This window comes from Gobius niger, assembly GCF_951799975.1.
Source record: "Gobius niger genome assembly, chromosome: 8".
Lineage (NCBI taxonomy): Eukaryota > Metazoa > Chordata > Actinopteri > Gobiiformes > Gobiidae > Gobius > Gobius niger.
In genome coordinates, this window is record NC_136859.1 from 4599085 (window position 1) to 4620153 (window position 21069).

Here is a 21069-nt window from a genome sequence, read left to right on the forward strand (position 1 = left end):
TATCCCCAAATGTACAGTCGTTTTATGTGGTTATACAAATCGCCAGCAGAGGGTGCTGCAGGGACCAGTGCAATCAGGAGAAGCCAGATTGATATTTAGGGTTGCCAGGTCCACGGTTAGACTGCGGAATTGGACAGCGGGTGAAAAAAAATGTCTGTATTTTTATGCCATGCTGTTTTCAATATAAAACAGGCCTTTTCTAACTTATTTCTCGATAAAGGTAACTTTCGAATGACAAAAGCACAGACTGTAAAATAGTATAATCACTGAAAATTCCAGCCACTCTGTAAGTCCATGGATTTTGGGCAGGTTCTTGCTTTAATCCTCTCACTGGTGGTGTTTCACTTTGTCAGATTTCAGCACCTCAAACTCTCCAACTGTGTTTGTCTTTGTGTTTTCTCTTCTGTGTCTTAATAAATCCTTCACGGGTCAAAAACCAGGCCACACATCCTTTAGTTTATAGAGACTGTATAGAAAAGTGGACCGCGCTGTCGCTAACCCGTCGCTAACCCATGGCTAAGGGCTAAAGTGTGTCAGGTTTAGTCTTGGCTGTGCGTCTTTAACGTGGACGGGCCAGAAACGAGGGCAGTGGCAGAAACAGAGAGAAAGAAAGAAGTGTCTCTGAGGACTTTACAGGACGGCTCCGAGAGACTCAGAGCCAGCGCTGCTAAAAATGTCTCCCTCCTACCTTCGGAAAGTGGAGAGGGCGAGTCGTGACCAGATTCTGCTGCGCTGCACATCCAGCACACTGGTTTTTGGTCATTCTTTAGGAGCTTTAATCAGGCTTCTCTCACAACTGTATGTCCTGGATGTGTTTAAACAACTGTGTCCTGATAATTAAGTGTAAATTTCATCAGAAATTAGCCATAGGTGAGTAATATCTGTCTGTATTTAAAACTGTATCAAGATCAGTCAAAGCTCCAGGTCTGTTTCTGATGAGAGAACGATATTGAAACACTGTAACAAAAAGCTCTCTTGGAGTCTGTATAAACTACTAGAAAAATCCCATTTGATTCTCTGATTTTGAGCAGGTTTGGACTGTCCTGAAGTAAGATTGCAGAATGTTTTATTTCTAGTTTCCCCATTAGCCATTCCTCCTGGGGCTCGTATGCAGGACCAGGAGGCACAAGCTGCCAAATTATCATTTTAAGTGTTAAAGCATTAAGTCGCCTAAACACTTCAAATAAGACAAAAACACTTGAAATGAGACAAAAAAGTAAAAGTAAGAAAAATCTGTGTTTTCCCATTCAACACAACACAGTAGAGTGATATGTTTTTCTAAAGCTGATGCCTTTATGCCTCGGCGATGTTTTTGCCGGACTTTTTCGGACGATTTTTCCATATATGCAATACAATCCAAAGAGGTACAGCTTCACCGCGATGTTTCTCTTAACAAATTGAGTGCCAACAACGTTTTTGCGTTTAAAAATATATATTATTACGAAACTAGACACTCTAATACACCTTATTTGTGGTTTTGGCAGCTCTGTGATGAACAGAAGTGAAATAAATGACGATCAAAAACTTGTAAAAAGTTTGTACATTTTATATTATTGTGTTTCTTTTCTTTCTTTTTTGTCTGAGGGGGCGTGGTTTTGTGTAGCGAACAGCTGTAAACCCGACACTTCTCTCTCGCTCTCTGGAACGTTTGACAAAGCAGAGCAGCTTCACATGGTAACAGTTGAGATTATAACATTTCTCTGAGTTTTTAAATGTTCAAAATCGGTCCAAGGATGACTGAGAAACATCCTGTTCAAGTCTTCAATCTGAGAACCAGGCTGTTTAAATGCACACGCCATAAAAAGCGATCAATAACACGCGGTGTTTCAAAACGTGTCAACAATATTGTCGTTGAAAATTGACTTGAAACTGAGATATTTAGGCATTTGCCTCTTCACATAACGTTAGTGTCCGTCCAGAGCGGAGAGAGGAGATAATCAGAAATATCTCCTAGAAAAAATTCTGTGATTTTTTTAATCAAAATTAGCCTCTGTTTAGCTTAGATTTCACAGGAACCGAGGCACGTAGAATTAAACTGTTTTCACCTATGGAGAGCTTAGAGTTTCACCTTTCAAGTGAGCCATAGCATGTGTCCATAGTTATAACATATATATAACACCACACTGTGGTGCTACAAATATCATGAAAAATGGTCTGGATTGTCGGCACAGCTAAATCCCCAAAACAGCGCAGCCTCAATGTGTTAAGATTCTCAATCTAACTCTAAGCTCTTCTAAGCAAAAAAACAGAAGTCTCTATGGCTTTCAGTTCCAGAGATATCAGGCTTCTAGCGGCATGAGATCGGCCGATATTGTGAAGAACCCAAATATCGGCCCGATATATATCACCCTGCCGATTTATCAGTCGATCTCTAAATAAAATGGTCCAACCAGACTCAAAATGAGCACAAATTCCAATAGTTCAAGCACTTTTCAGTCATTTCAGTGATAAAGTTATATAATATATATAGATATAGTGATGTTGTGATTTCAGACACAACCTTTGGTCATAGTATAAACATGGTAAAGCGAGAGTTCAGCCTCAGGCGCTGAGGTTTTAAGGTGAGGCTGAGGGAGCAGCCTGTGCTGGACTGACCTCTCCTTGATGGACATCTGTTTGCTCATGGCGTCGGACTCCGTGGGGGACAGCGGTTCTCCTGGATCCTCCGCCGGGGGCTTGGCGAGGGGCTGGGGGAAGGAGCTGGGCTTGGCGGGCGCGGGTTTGGCCCCGGCCTGACCCGGGTACGGCTTGGGCAGGGTCAGGGGCGGCTGGCTGTACCCCTGAGGCTTGGAGTGGGCGTAGGGTTTGGGGTAGGTGGGCGGGGGCTGCTGGTACGAGGCGGGTTTGGGCTGAGTGGGCGGAGGAGGGTGCAGCGCCGGTTTGGGGAGCGTTTGCGGCGGTTGGGAGGAAGTTTGGTGGTGAGGAGGAGGAGGAGGAAGAGGCTGGCTGCTGGAGACGTGAGAAACGCTCCGGGACGAGACTTTAGCGACGAGCGGCTTCAGAGGCGCCGGGTGGTCCGGGACATCTGCAAAACAAACCATTCAGCATTTTTAGCTTTGTAAAACTTTGATTTTTAACCAAACTAAATTGAGTTACATTAGATTTCATGTTCACTGCAGCTTGTGTGGTATTTCAGGACATGATTATGCACTTTTAAAACATAGCTTTACTGTCATTTATATGCTTTAAAGCTGTATCTGGTATCTTTAGAGTCAATAATATCGTTTATGGCAATATTTCCCTAAATCGAACTCTAAAATTTGCTTTTGTAACAGGCCTAGCACTCCTTGCCTCTTCAACAGAGCACGTTCCTTAAAAGGACAAAAAGACACGAGGGTGAACCGACTCCAGAGCAGGGCTGCACAATATATCGCAATGTTGTATCGCGATATTAGTTGATGCAATATCCGTTTTGCAAGAAGCCACAATATATCGCAACATCACTGAAGTCTTCATCTGACTGAGATCGACACATTGTTTCTGCAAACTCAGCCATAAACAAACTATGCATTGAACTTATAAATGTGTGGAAGTTCAGTTTTAGATAAACATTTATTCAACTTCAGTCTTGTTTTGGTCCTGATGTCGTCTTTCTTTAAAGTGCACATGACATGTTTTAATGCTTTTGAAAATATGACTTCACTAGATGGAAAACATCTGTTGTAAGTAATAATTGTCATTTTATTTCAGTGAAGCAGCAAATTAATAAAGAAATGTTTTTATTTACATGTTTAAGCTGCTGACAGGAAGTGACATTGATAGATGTAAAGTTCAGAGCAGCTTTCATTTCATTTCCTATTGACATAAGATGGTCGGCATGGCAACAGTTTAAAATTGTTTGCCTCTTTCTATGTCACTTCCTGTCAGTGTGCAATAAGGAAGTGGAACTATAAACATCATAAAAATGGTCAAACCAAAGCTGAGTTTTTTTTTTTTTAGCAAAACATGATTGTGTTATCTGCATTTTAACAAAACTGTGTCTAATGTGTCACTTGCACTTTAAATCTTAAAGGAACAGGCCATCGTTTTTACATCCTGAGCTTAGACGAGTTGATGTGTACCTGTCTGGTCTTTGTGCGTGCGCTAAGTCATGCAAAACGACCAAAGATGTTGTTAGCATTTGGCCTCTCCCAACATATTCCTACAGCTCCAAACTGGGGTGAAGTTGGAAACCACCACGCTCTTCACTGGACATAAAGACCAGACAGGTATGGATTAACTCGTCTAAGCTCAGGAAGAACATATCTCAGCATGGAAAAACGGTGGCCTGTTCCTTTAAGATACAATATGCTAAAAAACTAGTTAGTTACAATTTCTGATGAATTAGAATGGAACATGTCGTGTTGAAATGACTTAGTGAAATGTTGCAATGTTATCGCGATATTGCACAGCCGGATCGCCGTATGCTCCAGAGTCTGTCAATCAAACCCTCAGAACTTCTTAATTCTACAGAACAAAAACCAGCTTGGTTAAAATATGACACTTTGCCCAGCGTTGTCACATGAGTCACAGCGATTTTTAGAAAAATAAAACTCTTTGGAGCCAGACTTTTAAGCAGAGTTTGGGAGGTGCAAAGTCTCCATTGGAATCAGTTTAACCAAGTTTGTTTTGGAGTCGCCCCCGGCCACCAGGGGGTGGAATTGCAGCAAATTATGCGCAGACAATTTCAGCAAAACATGCAGCTGAAAGTGTTTTGGTTCATAAATGTAGTATTTTCAATGAAAGACATTTAGATTTACTACAATAATCTCTGCACCAGCGTCACTTATGGACAACCTGCGCTCGGACTGTAAACTTTACACCTCGATATTCTACTTTTTATAATCTCTTCTAATTTTTATCCTATTTTTATTTATTCTCATTTCCATATCGTTATAATTCTGCCCCTTCAGATTTTAGCTTTTACTTATTGTCCATAAGATTCCTCTTTTTTCTACTATTTAACTGCACATTTCCTGCCTGTTTTGCTCACCCTGAGTGATCTCCCTGAGCCGATTGTATCAGGTGAATTTCTTCTTGTGAGATCAATAAAGGATCATCTTAATAATCTTTAAATTTAATAAAGTCGTTTGCTTTGTGGGTCGGCTAAACCTTCCAGGGGCCAAACCACCCAATATCGTCTCGCTCTACTCTCTACAAATACAAGTGTTTGTAGAGCGGCATCTCAGGGCCAGTGGATGTACAGTATGTCGCTGGGAGGGGTGCAGATTTGTCCCCCCCCCCACCCACCCCTTCGCTCTAATGCCTTTAAATCTCCCCCTGACCATGTGCACACAGTGAAAGCCCTAACCCCTGGACTCGCGCTGCATTAACCCCTAAACCAGGTCGCTCCTTTGTGCTCTTCCATTCACTGCTGCCTTTCTGAAAGATTCAGATCAGAAAGAAATAAGGAAAACCCGGTCCAGATGAGGACTAGACCCAGCCCTGACTTAAAGGGACGCCCTGTATCCTCAAAACCAGGCCGGCTGTGCGCAATCTGAAGCCCCCTGTGCCAGACAAAGAGCCATGTGGGTGAATGAATGGGAGAATATGCTAATTAGATGCTGCCCCAGACGTCTGTGCACCTCTCTCTCCATCCCTCCCCTCCCCTCCCTCCCTCACGAGCTCTCTCCGGGAAGGCGAGGAACACCCGTTTGCTGCAGATTTTGGGAAAGAAGTGGTACCTGTGAGTCTTTGCGGAGCGGCGGAGGCGAAGGGAGCGGCCGGTTCGCCTCTCCGCGCTAACGCCGGAGGCTCGTCATGCTGCTGGTGCGGCTGGGGCGGCTGGTGGAGGCTGTGGCGGTCCCTGTCCGAGTGCAGTGAATCGCGGCTCTCCTCCCACTCCCTGGCCCCTCCCGGCACCGGTCTGCTGCTGCTGCTGCTGCTGCCCCGGCCCGGCTCCTCCTGCAGGGCTGAGGAGGAGGAGGAGGAGAGGAGGGGCTGCTGGGGCTGGGGCTCCGGCTGCTCCCCGCTCGGGCTCATGGAGAAGTACTTGGGCGTCCTCTCCTGGTGGCTGATGGTACTGCTGCGAGGAGCGAGGAGGAGATTGCTTAGATTAATGTCTGGGATACGTTTTAATTAGATTTAATTCCAGAGTTCATGTGCAGAGCAGAGAGAGGACAGAAATCTGAACGGCTAAGTCAACTGTAGTGCTTTTTAAAGCCCAAATACTATATTATAATGCCACGAACGGAGAGAAAAATCAGTGCATATTACACTTTTTAAAGATTTGCAAACATTTCATCCAACTGAGGAAGGAGAATTGGACACAAAGGGAAACTTTTGAACCAAAACTGCAGCTGAATATGATTTAGACCAGGGGTAGGCAACGCCGGCCCTCCAGCATAAAACCTTTTTCCCCCTAGAGAATTATGAAGAAACATTTATTCATAAATGAGAGACTAAATACGTGAAAAGGACTCTAAATTGTGGAAAATACTGTCAATATTTTCACATTTCCTCATTAGGTCATATATTATGTGCAAAACTTATATTTGTAGAAAAAGGTGCTTTACTTTGGGCTACAAATGTGTGTTTCGGCCCTTGTTTTTTGGAAATGAAATAAATCGGCCGTCCGTGACACAAACTTGCCGACCCCTGATTTAGACCATGATTTGGGTATTTTCAAAGAACTTATATACAGTAAAAATTGTGGAGAAACATCATAATTTTACAATAAATTTAGATTATATGCCAGTTTGAATCTAATTCAATGCTTTTTAATGTCCCGTGGAACAGGGGTGGATCACGGGGTGGAAAGCAGGGTCAGGGATAATGTCTGCGGTGGCACCACATTTCACAATGTCCAATGTTTATAGCAAAGGTGCAGGCTGAGCCCCCCAAAACTATACGCAAATAGAAGCATTGTCCATAATATAATATATATAATATATGGGGGGTAAATTTAAACATTTGTAAAATGTTTGTAAATATTTAGCTATAAAGTTATAATTCTTTGTCGTGTCAAAACTGAGGTGAGCCTCTGTAAGCAGACGACCACATGACAATGGGGGGGCACAAGGGAGATCCGCCCCTGCCGTGGAAACCCTGATTTCAGTACGAGCTCTAAACAACAACAAGGTCAAAGGGTTTTTAAGCATTATCTGTGGGACCAGGGGCCGATACAGCTCAACGGGAGCGACACAGTTTTGGAACGAAATGTAAGAAAACAGGAAACATAAAATGTCCAAATGTCCTTTCATCATTTTGAATATTGTCTCCACTTCTGGACGCCTTTATGTGACCTTAGTTCATTTGTGCTGAGAGAGATGTTAACCGTAACCTTAAAAGTCCAAAGTTCAGCATTTTGACAGTTACTATAGTTACCACGAGGAACAGAGCGCTGGAAACACTTGGAATAAGAAGAGCACAGTTAGCAAGTCGGCTCGTCCAGGAGCAGGGCCGGACTGGGACTGACCAGGCCAAAATTAGCGTAAATGTGACACTTCCACAGATACATATGCTAACCTCTTACCCCCCGCCTTAACCGAGAGCATTTTCTCCAGTTCGGCTTTACCCAAATCCAAAGGCTTCTTGACTGGAGAGCAACACTGTAACGCCTCATTTGAAAGATAAAATCTAGAAAAGTGATGGTAACTTTTGCTGCATTTTTGTCATGTTTTTGTTTCTTTTTCATTACTCATTACTTCTTTTGTAGCTTTTTGGCGTGTTTTCGTCACTTTTTTGTCACCTTTTTGTCACTTTTTTGTCGCTTTTCCAGCACATTTTTGTTTTTGGATGCTTTTCCTTTAAGCTTTTAGATTTGGGTAAAGCTCGGTTACGCCAGGGGGTTAAGGGTAAGGTAAAGTGAGGGGCGGGACCGGTGGCCCCAGATCCAGTGGCCCTTCTGTGCTCTTATGGCCAGTCCGCCCCTGTCCAGGAGACCTTTTCAGAGTCCGTTAGCCGGTTCAATGCATTCTCCCTATAGCCGTTAGCATTAGCCACCAAACATCGCAAACTACAAACGATCCAGATGTTTTCAGCTGTTGTCAACCCATCGACCACATTTAGGTCAGAGTCTTGTTAGAAATCATTAATGAAAGTACAGACCTTTCCAGACCTTACTTTAGTTACAAGTTAACATCTAAAAGTGACCTCTGAGCTAAATGCTAACTTTTCATGGGTCATTATCTTGTAATATGTTAATGATAAAGAGAAATTGCATAAATACCATGAAAAGGATGAAAAGTACCTTGACATTATTTATTTATTTGGTTGGGACGGTGCCTGTTAATGAATATACCTGGGTCTCACGCATGTAAACAAGCCACACCGGATCGTAGCCCATGCACACTCACTCTCATTCTGGTCTATTGTACATGTTTTAGTCGTAGGATTCTAGTTAAGCCATCGGACTCGAGGGCTTTCACCTCTTGAGCGCCCTCTCCTGGTAGGCGCCGGCGTTGGCCGTCGGCGGCGGCTGGTTCGGGAGGTAGGACGCGGCGTGATGGAGGCGATCGTCGCGGGGATCGCCTCTGTCGCCCGTCACCGTGGCAACCGAGGCTTTGGACGCGACGGCGGCGACGGACCGGACCAGCGAGGCGGACAGCGGCTCGAGGCGCACCTCCGCCTCCTGTTTGAGCTGGAAACAAAGACGAGGATCAGACGCGGCGACACACACGAAACAGCAGGAACAAAGGAAGTGCATTTGACAGGTTTATTCAGCCGTTTGTTTGTTAATTAAAGGAACTACATCAGATTTGTTTGGTTTATAATAATGACAGTAAAGGTAATATATAAGAGAATATCAAAATTGTGTTGGATATTCGAGTGTTTCCCCAATGTCAAGAAATGGGGGTAAAAAATCTGGAAATAAATGTAAAAAAATAGGGGTCAGGAATTTGGGGGGAAATAAAAAAATAAATAAAAATATAAAAAAGAGAGAAAAATGTGGGAAAAATCAAATTGACGGAAAAAAAAAAGAAAAAATGCGAAAAAATAAAGAATTGGAAAAAAAATAAAAAAATAAATAAAAATAAAAAATTTAAAAAAAATACAAATAAAAAATTGAAAAAAAAAATTGATTTTTTTTTTTTTTTAAATTAAAAAAAATTTAAAAAAATATTTGAAGAAAAATTGAAAAAATAAAAAAATTGAAAAAAAAAATTGAAAAAAAATACAAATAAAAAATTTAAAAAAAATTTTTGAAAAAATTTGAAAAATTGACAAAATAAAAATAAAAATTGAAAAAAATAAAATAAGAAAAGATGAAAAGATAATCTACAATGATAATAGTCCTGAAATAAAATAAAAAATAAACCAACTTTTCACCCACACTGTATAAAAACTACTAAAATAAAGCAACGGCCAATATAAAAAATGCATCCCATGTAATAGGACACCCCGCCTTTGGATGGGAGACCGTTTGGTAACACCAGGAAACCTGGCGAATGTAGTGAGTGAGTGGTTGGTTGGTGGTGGTCAGAGGAGCCGATGGCGCAGACTGGTTGCCTCACTTCCGTCAGTCTACCCCAGGGCAGCTGTGGCTACAATAGTAGCTTACCACCACCGAGTATGGAGTGAATGAATAATGCAATGTAAAGTCTCTGAGTGTCCAGAAAAGCGCTGTATAAAAACGCTTTTCTGGACAAAAATCGCTTTTTAAGCACAAAAACCAGACCTGATACAAAAAAGTCATTTTCAGATTCTGTGTTGCAAAAATGTTCACATAAAGTATTTCTTTCACAGGAAAAAGAAAAATCATCTAAAGGAAGAAATGACATAAATCAACTTGAATTAAGAGATGAAATGATTGTGATTTTGGTCTCGTCTTGGTCTCAATAGAATAATAAAAAAAAACTGTTATTGCCAATGGAACAAGTAAATTTTTTCTTAATTAAGATTATTTTTGCATTATTTCAAGTTAAAAAAATATATTGTTACTTTGTCTGGTTTCAATGATTTCTGCTTGTTCCATTGGCGTTAGCATATTTTATCTTATCTTGTATTAAACAAATTCAACATAAAGAACCTTATTTCAAGTGATTTTAAGTCATTTATTTCTTAAAGATGGTCATTTTTCCAGTGTCGTCTGTCAGATGCACTTTATTGCAGGAGCAAAGACACATTTTATTCTGCACAATCAAAAGGAGCCTCTTTAATCTACTGAATAACATTACGACCACGATAATCACCGGTGGCCTAATGTTATGCGCTGCACAAAGTAAACATGCACGTTTCAAACTTTGGGGCGCACTCGTGGCCCCAACAGTCCCGCTCTGACCCATGCTTGTATCGGGAACAGTCAAGCATGTACGAGCGACAGTCCCAGAGCCAAACAAGCTTCACCAAGCACCGCCTAAAGCCACAGCTCCAGAGTGCACGGCTGGACGACACCAAAGCACCAGGGTCTTACATGTGCCACGCCCTGAGGAGGCTCTACGTCTCCGTTAGGGACCGCCGACGGGCCAAGAGGCTCGGCTTCCTGTGAGGAACCACACGCAAAAGTCACACACACTTTCACATTTTCTTCTTCTGTTGAGTTTCGTACACTCTTCTCTTCTTGTTCTTGCTAAAAAAAATGTTACTGATTTCCATGTGATTGATCCCAAAGTCACAGTATATGGAAAACATGCACTGAACCTCCATTTGCATCATTTTTGATACATGAATTTCGACATAAACTTTCAGTATACAACTTGTAATGCAGACATCCATCCACCAGGGGTCAGTAACTAATGCCCCAAATAGATATTGTTCATCCAATTACACAATGGAAATATTTTTTTCACTCAAACTTGGCTGTAAATACTGTTTAAGTGGTGCTAGCCCGCAGTTAGCTTTGCCCGTTAGCCTGTTAGCTTCTTCTTCGTGATTCCATTAGTGTGTATTTGGGCCTCAGACCCGTAGGCTGCGAAGTTGCAATTGTGTTTTTCAGACACCAGGGGAGATGAAAGACCTCCCGATCATCCCCCCAGAGGGACTACAGAAAGGATTTATTAAGGTAAACATGTAACTTAGTGCTGCTTTAAGGTGAGAAAAACGTTTAAAATTCTGATACTTCAAAAGGAGTGTTTGGAGAAGTGATGCAGTGTAAACATTAGAGAAAATTATACAAATTAAACTCACATAGTAAGCAAAAAAAATTGTCAGAAGGTTGAAATAAACCTTCCATTTCACAGGGTTAATAACTACAAGTGTTTTAGCTTTGAAGCTAAAGGCTAACGTTAATTTAACGTGAACAAAAGGTAAAATAGCAAAATAGCACCATCATCTGAACACATTTTTATGGAAAATAATCTGTTTAATCTTCATTAAAGTTTTCTTCTTTTGTTTTTAATTTACGTTAAATGTAGCAGAGTTACTTTGAGTTACTTTGGCAACATATAAACAGAAAATAGTAATAAAGCCACCGAGCAAAAGTGCACTCAAAGATTTCCTACTCATTCACTTTCCCCCGAGTTTTGTTTTAACAACGTTAGACACACAGCAGATCTTAGTTTGGCATTTTTCATACATTTTAATGTACTTGTAACTCGAGTTGAATAGTGTAATAATAATATGTTATATTCCTTAGTTACTGAAAAACATTTTTTGCAACTCATTACTTTTGCAAGACGAGACCCCAACACTGGCTGCGATGTCATCTGCATAACCCACATAAAATACATAAAAGAATTGTTTGCCCAGACCGGGTAAAAGTACCTTCAGAGGTCAATAATAATGATGTCACTGATTATCAAAGGTATAGGACATTTGTTAAATACCTGCTGGACCTCGCCCTGAGTGATGGTCAATAACAATGATGACACTGATTATCAAAGGTATAGGACACTTGTTGAATACCTGCTGGACCTCGCCCTGAGTGATGGGCTGCGTCTGGAAGCGAGCGTTGGCTCTCCTCTGCCGTGTGTCTCTCGTTCCCTCCGCCGGCAGATTCACCGGCAGATTCTCTGTCACGGCCAGACGGTTAAACAAAGCCATCTTCTCGGAGAGGGTCAGAGTGGACAGGTCCGGTTCATCCGGGAACATGAATCCCTCAGGCCTCGCGGGGTGGGGCTCCGGCGGCTCCGCGGTGGGGTCTGGATAGGCCTGGGCACTGGGGGCAGGAAGAGAGACTCAGTTTGTTTCACAGAGAGGATGTTCACGCTTTAACCCCTTAACTCCCACCTGAACTGAGCACATTTTCTCCAGTTTGGCTTTACCCCAGTCCAAAAGCTTCTGGAAAAAAATCTGGGAAAATAGCAACAAAACTGAGACGAAAACAATGATAGAAATGTGACAAAAAAGTGAGAAAACATTGACAAAAAAGTGACGAAAAATTGATGGAAAAGTGGCAAAAATGTCACAAGAAATTGACAAAAAATGGATGAAAAAAAGGACAAAAATGTGACAAAAAATGTGACAAAAAAATGACAAAAATGTAACAAAAAATGACTAAAATTTGATTAAAAAAAATTGACGAAGAAAATGTGACAAAAAATGACCAAAAAATGACAAAAATTTGACAAAAAAATGCCAAAAATGTGACAAAAAAAATGACAAAAATATGACAAAAATATGACAAAAAATGACAAAAATTTGACAAAAATGAGTTGAATACCCAACAAAAAAATGATGGAAAAACGTGAGGAAAAAGATCCTCTCGGTTCAGGTGGGAGTTAAGAGGTTAAACTGTGCTGAACCCACTGTGATCATGACTTATAGCATTTGCTTGTGTAACTTTTAAGTGTTTTTTTCTTTTTTAATTGGTGATTTTTGCAGAATGGTTCAGTTGAAGCCACGAAGAAGCCTCTCCATGTTAAAGCTGCAGTATTGGTATATTTAAAAGCGTCCGTGACTGAAACAGGTGTGTTTTTGGCGAGGGTTTAACTTTGCATTAAGGTTAAAGGTTAAAGGTTAGGCGTGAGTGGTCAGGGGGTGAAGTGGGCGGTACCTGAGGTGAAGGGTGTGGTCGGCTGTGGGACTGGGAAGCCGCTGCTGTGAGGGCTCTGCGTCGCTGAAGGAGCAGAGGGAACAGTGCAGTCACTCGGTGGAGAAGACGGGGTTAAAGGTTCAAACATTAAAGGGATATTTCAGGATTTTTGACATAGGGCCTCATTTCCTAGTTATCCAGAGTGTTGCTGATTTATGGAGATATTTTTTTGTGTAATTCATGCAGTTCTTATGTTTGAAGAGTTTCGTGGTGCTAGGCTAGCGCAAGGCTAGTGCATTTCTATGGTATCAGCTAGCCTGCATTAAAAACAGTCTGACCCGCTCCACAGTGCACCTGAGGCACATCATTAAGATTAATTTTGTTATCATGAGCACTAATCAGTCAATACAATACCTTTCATGAATAAATGCAGAGTGTGTTATGTATCATTCATGCACATTGACACAAAGTAATGGGTTGTGATGATGATGATGATGAATAACAGTAATACTAACATGGTTATAAATAAGGCATAAGAAAAACAATTATACACTTGTTATGAAGTGCAACATACTGTGATTGTTGACTTAATGTAATGCATTGTTGCATTTGTTGTAAATATGTAACCGACTTAACTCAATTACTTAGTAAGACAAAAACAACTAAACATTGTTATTGTTGCAACCACATTATTAAAGTGAATAGGGGGTGGGAGTTAACCTCTCCTACCCTAATCAAAAAGCTTCTTGGGGAAAAAGCACCAAAACAGCCACAAAAAATGAGAAGAAAACAAGGATGTAAATGCAACAAAAAATGTGACAAAAATTCCACAAAAAAGTGACAAAAATTCAACAAAAAAGTGACAAAAACTCAACAAAAAATTGACAAAAATTTAACAAAAAAGTGACAAAAACTCAACAAAAAAGTGACAAAAATTCAACAAAAAAAGTGACAAAAATTCAACAAAAAAGTGACAAAAACTCAACAAAAAAGTGACAAAAACTCAACAAAAAAGTGACAAAAACTCAACCAACAAGTGACAAAAATTGAACAAAAAATTGACAAAAACTCAACAAAAAAATGACAAAAATGTAACTAAAAAGTGACAAAAATTGAAAAATAAGTCAATTTAAAAAAGCAACAACGCGAGGAAAAAGATCAGTTTTGTGGGTCTTAGCTTTCAAATGAGGTGTTACACAGGCCTATAGCAAAAGACGACTGCATGCATTCGGTTTAAGGCGGGTGGTAAGAGGTTAATAAGCTTGTCTTTTTCCCCACTCCTTTTCGATCTGGTGTTATAAGTGATTTGCCTCAGGTGCTCTGTGGAGCGGGTCAGACTGTTTTTAAAGCAGGCTAGCTGATACCATAGAAATGCGCTAGCCTTGCATTAGCCTAGCGCCACGAAACTCTTCAAATATAAGAACTGCGTGAATTACATAAAAAATATCTCCAGAAATACAGCAACACTCTGGATAACTAGGAAATGAGGCCCTATGTCAAAAATCCTGAAATATCCCTTTAAAGCTTTTCAGAGAGTGGAGAACAGTGAAGTTATTGCACAGGATTTTTACGGGTGATAAAGAAACGTACGCAAAGGGGTCCCACAAAACCTAAACGCATCGGAAACAACAAATCCCGTCGGCTTGGAAGTCGTGCACGTGCAAACATGTAGATCCGGTGGCACAGACTCACTTTGCGGCGTCCACCACCTCTCTGTTGGTGACCGGCTGGGTGTGGGACCGGTCCTGGACTCTGCGCAGGCGTCGGTCGACCGCGGCGTTTCGAGAGCGCGGTTTGGGCACGCCTCCCTCCGACGTGCGCTCCAGCTCCTGCACCGGACCACACAATCAGAACAGATCGGCTTCTACTACGCACAGGACAAAAATGTGGAGAGAATAAAAGAAAGGTTTACCCTGAACAGTGATCTTTTGGCGGCCACGCTCATCTTGGCTCGTTCGTCCAGTTTTTCTTCGTCTGCCGGAAAACAAGAGAGACGAGCGTTCATTCATTATTCAACTTAAACTGAAACAGATCTGGAAGGAAGAGTGCCTTGGTTTTAATAATCCACTAATGTTGAGCCTTTATATTAGTGACGAGGCCCTTGAACTCAGGATATTTCAACAAAAAACAGCCTCACAACTATCATAGGCACAACAGGTCCAAAAGGTTGCCTCTTAAAGCAGAACTAAGTAACTCAGCGCCACTGCAGGTGTCGTAGTATGTTGTGGTTTTTTTACTCATTAATTGTCCGTTAGAGTAAATACTATGCTGACAGAAAAGACAAAGAGACAGAGGGATATTAAATCATAGAAAAGGTTAAATCATCGACTGGACTGGGCTTTAAATGGACCTTGAGATTCATTTGAAACTCCGCAAAGTCAGAGAGATTCCTCACCTTCTCCGTCCTGCAGCTGCACAGGACTTAACCTTCCCCTAAAAGAAGAAACACATGGATGAATAAAAGCTTGGTTAAAGACTTTTGCTCTGTCTCCACACTGCCCCCTGCTGACCGGTCGGACTCCAGCCTCTCGGCGGAGGTGATGGGTTGTGTGCGGTGGCGTTCGGACGTGCGGCTGTCTCCGGGAGTGATGTAGCGCCGCGGCCTCCTGCCCCCTCTGTCCGCCGCCTCCGCCCCCGCCGCGGGCCCTCGCTCCACCTCCGCGGACGAGGGGTCGGCCTTGGTCTGGTCACTGAGGGAGGGGACAGTCAGAGGGGGGGGTCAGACAGGTTATGCTCTTAATCGGACGCTATTCACTTTGTAACGCTAACGAATGCAACAACTGAGTGAGTTCACAAGTTCAAAGTAACATAACAACGCAAAACAAAATGGCGGACAATTCTTGCAAAACAGCATTATCTTAAAGGGAGGGTATGGAGCCTGGACAGAACTTGCTGGCTTTTTGATTGGACAATAGGTTGCGTTCACATGACGTCACAACATGATTCCTATTCCTAAAACTAACAAAACAAAGACTGTTATAAAGTCCAGTGTCTTCTCTTTCAACACATATGAATTAAAGGGGGAGTATTATGCAAAATTGACTTTTTCAAGCTTTACATCATGTTATTATATCATTCCCTCATTAAAAACATGCCTGAAGTGTTGCCTTGGCCCATTCACGTATTTTTGGGTAATCTGTAAAAACTCTGATGGCAGCCATCTTGGGGATAGGTTTGCCTGAGTCCTCCTAGGAACGCCCCCACCTCCTGGAGACGCCTCCGAGCTTTCGTCACCAGCCGAGTAACCAACCACTGCTCCTCAGCAGAACCCCCTCCCCACTGATGCCACAGACAGCATGTGGAGGGGGCGTGTCGGAAAGGCTCAGAGGTTCTTAAAGAGACAGAGGCCTATTTCAAGACATTCGCTACAGCCATTTTGAGAGAGCAATTTTATACAAGGCAGTTATTCTAATTTACTGCATTTACAGACCAACAGAAGGTTTCGTCATCATTGTAGTGTGATATAGACTGCTGCTATGGCTGTCTCATAGGGCGTCCAAAAGTGGAGACAATATTCAAAATTCTGAAAGGACTTTAAAGCAGTACTAAGTAACTTGTGCCCCTAGAGGCCATAAGCGCCACTGCAGGTGTCGCAGAATGTTATGTTTTTTCACTCAAACTTGGCTGTAAATACTGTTTTAAGTGGCATTAGCCCGCAGTTAGCTATGCACATTAGCCTGTTAGCTTCTTCGTGATTCTATTAGTGCGTATTGGTGCTCCGGGTCGGACCAGGGAAATCTACATGTGTGGTTTTCTGGCCGGAGACTCCAGGGGGAGATGAAAGAACCCCCAATCATTCCATTAACACTTGTATTACCCCCAGAGGGACTACGGGAAGGATTTATTAAGGTAAACAAGCTACTTAGTACTGCTTTAAGCCAGAAGACGAATGTGGCAGATTAATCCAATCACTTCCCAATAATGACCAGGGAACATTTTCTGTTTGGACATGTCTTTCTCATTGAGTGTGTTAACATGCACTGGAGTTTCCCGGTTTGGCCAATATTGGGAGTTTTTAATACTCCGGTTTTGTCTTTGCTCATATAAACCCGGTTTTCCGATAATAGGAACCCAAAATCAGCGGTTTCCCTGAGATTCTCCAACAATAACCGTCATATACGAACTTCTAGAATGTCGTGAACGCAGCCTATCGGCGGTGGATGAGCTTCGGAAACCAAACCAAAGAATCTAAACATGGACAACCTTCTGCCTGCGAAATGTTTTTGTAATTTTGAAGAAAGTTTCAGACACGGTAACGCTACAGACACATCGTAGGTAAGGATGAAATATATATTACCAGATCTCTTGCATACCCCACCTTTAAGACTTTAATGCTAGCATTTCCACAGTGTTAGTATCCACAAACTACAAACAATCACAGCATTCGAAAAGAAAAGCCCAATAAAATATCAAGATGTGTTGAAAATGATAAAAAAACATGATTTCAAAGTCACATGTCTGATGATGTTTGCAAAAGGTTTCAGTCCAACAGGTTTCCCTTCATAGACTAGCTCTAAACCCATCATCTGAACTTTGTAGATCGCTGAAGCTGTCGAAGCTTCTTGGAGGAGATGACGGCTTAAGAACTTCTGTCTATGACGGAACATAATCACGCAAACAGAGCACACAAATGTAAGAAGCAACAAACAGTGGGGTGAAAAAGGCGCCCTGGATCAAAATTTCCATCAATGTGAACAATGAAGCAACGGGAAGATGAAATGATCTCCAAAAGGGATGGAGTTCTAGATGAGACATTCAAACAACATTAAAAAATCAATAGTTTTCGGTTCATTTGGAGTAAAAAGGGCGCAGAACTTCTTGAGTGTTAAGCATGGAAGTTGAAATCTCCTAGTCCTGGATCACTTTCGTAAGGAAGAACGGGCAAAGACCCTTCAAACTGGAGCTGAAAGTCTCTTGGCTTCTTAGAAAAGCGTTTAAAGCCGTGGCCTTTTGTACGTCTCTCTGGAAAAGATCTGTAACTTCATTCCTTTTGGAGATTATTTCATCTCCCCATTGCTTCATTGTTCAGACATTTGGATCTGGGGGTGCCTAAACTTTCAAACCCACTGACACACCTCCTTACGTCATGCAGTCTTTTTCCGTCAACACAGCACAACCAAACCGCCAATCCCATGCCGCTTCTGAACCTACAGCTCCGGCTTCCTGTTGGCGTTCTCCAAATACGAATGCCGGAGCTGCGCCACCGACACCCTTGTATCCAGCGTGCCCACCTCCCCGTTAGCCAGCCCCGACGCGGGCACCTCCCTTCCCGCCGCCCGCTCCATCCGGTACATGGTGGAGGCCTGGCTTATCCCGATGTCCGACATGGAGCGGGTCCGCACTTTGGGCTTCAAATCCAGGTTTCGGCTCCTGCTTTGGGCCACCTGCGCACCTTTCGGTAAGTACTCTTCAGGGAGCTCTTGCCTCAGCTCCGGTTGCTCTATCTTTTGCCAATTTTGCAGCTCCAATTCTTCCATCCGCAGTTTGGGCTCTTTCTTCGGCGGCTCCTGGATCGCCTCCGCTTGATTGGGACGCTCTTGCCTCGGCTTTGCTTCTTGTTTCGACGCTCGCGACTCCTCGTGCTCCTTCGCTTGGACACTTTGCTGTCTCCTCCGCGCTTCAGCTCTGTCTAAAACAGCCATTGCTTCTTGTATATCCACGACCTGCTGGTGCTGCCTCGCCTGCACGGGCCTCATCACTTTGTCTTCTTGACTTTCAACATTCGCGGCCGGGAAAGTCCTCCCGCGCTCCCTTCTTTCGACCTGCCGTTCCCTTCCTCTCTCCCGAACCCTCGCCTCCCTCGCTTTCTCGACGTCCTCCTCGTCGTTGCGCCCGATTCTTCTCCGCTCCGGGCTGTAGCTTTGCCAGTCCATTTCCTCAAGGCGCCCCCTGCTGTGCGTAGCCGTAGTGGCGGTGGTTGTGGTTTCGTCGGTGCTCTTCTCCCGTTTGCGGATTTCCGAGGGCAGCACGGCTTTGCGGCTTTTCAGCAGCCCCTCCGTGTGCGGCCCCTCTTTCAAAGCTTGTCTGGCCTCCGTCCTCGCTTCCCTTTGTGCCGCGTAGATTTGATCGGCGCTCGGCCTCCTCCTGGGCACCTCCGGGGGGGGTCCCGGGGGTTGCTTGGTTGTCGTCGCAGGGGCTGGGGCGGGTGCGGCCAGGTAGGTTTCGGTCCCAGCAGGGGGATAGAAGTGGGCGGCAGGATGGTGACCAGGACTGGGCTGGGGCTGGTGGAAGGTGCGGTGTGGGGGGACCTCGGAGGGGTACTGGGGGGTGGATTGCAGGGCTGTTGCCTGGGTGCGGGGTGTGGGGTGTAAGGGGTCATGTCTGGAGAGGGATGGGTCATGTCTAGGGAGGGAGGGGTCATGTCTGGAAAGTGAGGGGTCATGTCTAGGGAGGGAGGGGTCATGTCTGGAGAGGTAGGGATCATGTCTGGAAAGGGAGGGTTCATGTCTGGAAAGGGAAGGGTCATGTCTGGAAAGGGAGGGGTCATGTCTGGAAAGTGAGGGGTCATGTCTGGAAAGGGAGGGGTCATGTCTGGAAAGGGAGGGGTCATGTCTGGAAAGGGAAGGGTCATGTCTGGAAAGGGAAGGATCATGTCTGGAAAGGGAAGGGTCATGTCTGGAAAGGGAAGGGTCATGTCTCAAGAGGGAGGGGTCATGTCTGGAAAGTGAGGGGTCATGTCTGGAAAGGGAAGGGTCATGTCTGGAAAGGGAAGGGTCGTGTCTGGAAAGGGAAGGGTCATGTCTGGAAAGGGAAGGATCATGTCTGGAAAGGGAAGGGTCATGTCTGGAAAGGGAATGGTCATGTCTGGAAAGGGAAGGGTCATGTCTGGAAAGGGAAGGGTCATGTCTGGAGAGGGAGGGGTCATGTCTGGAGAGGGAAGGGTCATGTCTGGAAAGGGAGGGATCATGTCTGGAGAGGGAGGGGTCATGTCTGGAAAGGGAGGGATCATGTCTGGAGAGGGAGGGGTCATGCCTGGAGGGGGAGGCGTCATGCCTGTGGTGGGAAGGGTCATATCTGGGGTGGGAGGGGTCAGCGTGGTGCCGGTCCGGACTCCAGTCGGGGGGTCGCTGGGCTGGGTCTTCCCGGTGCAACCGCTCCCTCGCACGGATTCTTGGGGAGAGGAATTTGTACAGTGAAATGACAGTTCTATACAAGACCTCAGCTGTGTTGCTAAAAATGGGTTACGAACACTAGATGGTGTGAAGGGCCATGGATAAAGATGTGTCATTACAACAGTTATTACAGTTCATCATAGGTTATTACATGCTATGGCTACTATTACCACTACTATAAATAATAACAAAAGTAGCCATAGGAAAATCCATCTTGGGCCTTTCAAAATGGATTTTCGTTTCCACATTTTGAGACTTAGCTGTGATTGGCTAAAACGAGGCACGCTTCGTCCAATCAGCAACAAATAACCTTGTTGTTAAATGGCTAAACATTAATAATAAATTTGCTTGTTATAAAATATACATCTTAATCGTTGGTCTTGACAACTTCCAAAATACACAAACAACACTGGAAATAAACAACTATGGTTAATCTTTATTGTCCCTATTAGAAAGTGTTCATCTTTATTTGCCTCAGCAACTTCACATCAATGCTTTGAGGCACCTGTCAGGAGAAACTTTTACAGCTCAGATCACGCTGTCACTGCCTTACCCTTACAGTTATGAGGTTGACCGATATGGGTTTTTCGGCCGATGACGATATTTTGGGGATTTTTATTGGCCGATATTTTTGACAGATATTTTTTCGAAATGTCTATACGTTTGTTAAGTGTGACGCCAAGACTTCCACTTCCGGGTACTAGCAGACTGGCAAATATGCGAGAAAAAAACATTAAAAAAACAACCATCACTATTTCTGAAACTCAGCAGAGAGTTACTGAACCTACTTATTTCTCAGACTCATTTGCAAAAATGCCGCACCTACTGCTAGAAAAGTAATATTTACTAAAGTCACTACTTCCGGGGTTAGCGTAGCTGCTGCGCCGTTAGCATTTATCTCCGCTAACCCGGATGTATCGATTTTGGTAAATATCACTTTTATAGCAGTAGGTGCAGCATTTTTAGCTAATGGGCCTGATAAATAAGTCTGTTCAGTAACTCTCTGTTGAGTTTCAGAAATATTGATGTGGTATTAAAGACTTTTTTGTAGTTTCTCGACCCGGAAGTAGAGCTGTGACGTCACCACTTAACAAACGTGAGTTCGGGAATGTGATGTCATATCGC

At 43.4% G+C, this 21069-nt stretch overlaps 2 protein-coding genes across 2 annotated transcripts in view; both read right to left on the minus strand.

Moving 5' to 3' along the window:
* svilb (supervillin b) overlaps positions 1–21069 on the minus strand; it is a 63502-nt gene that overhangs the window by 31773 nt on the left and 10660 nt on the right. Inside the window, exons 7-16 of the mRNA XM_079560992.1 lie at positions 15343–15522; positions 15228–15265; positions 14745–14806; positions 14525–14661; positions 12854–12916; positions 11764–12016; positions 10334–10402; positions 8349–8560; positions 5664–6004; positions 2596–3025 (exon numbers count right to left, since the gene is read on the minus strand). Coding sequence (XP_079417118.1) covers positions 2596–3025; positions 5664–6004; positions 8349–8560; positions 10334–10402; positions 11764–12016; positions 12854–12916; positions 14525–14661; positions 14745–14806; positions 15228–15265; positions 15343–15522 — 1785 coding nt within the window. The remainder of the gene's footprint in view (positions 1–2595; positions 3026–5663; positions 6005–8348; positions 8561–10333; positions 10403–11763; positions 12017–12853; positions 12917–14524; positions 14662–14744; positions 14807–15227; positions 15266–15342; positions 15523–21069) is intronic.
* Positions 18528–19466, minus strand: LOC306966706 (uncharacterized protein; the record flags this gene model as incomplete). Its single annotated transcript, XM_079561519.1, has 3 exons — positions 18528–18539; positions 18595–19092; positions 19128–19466. 3 exons carry the CDS (start codon positions 19464–19466, stop codon positions 18528–18530), a joined length of 849 nt encoding a protein of 282 aa, XP_079417645.1.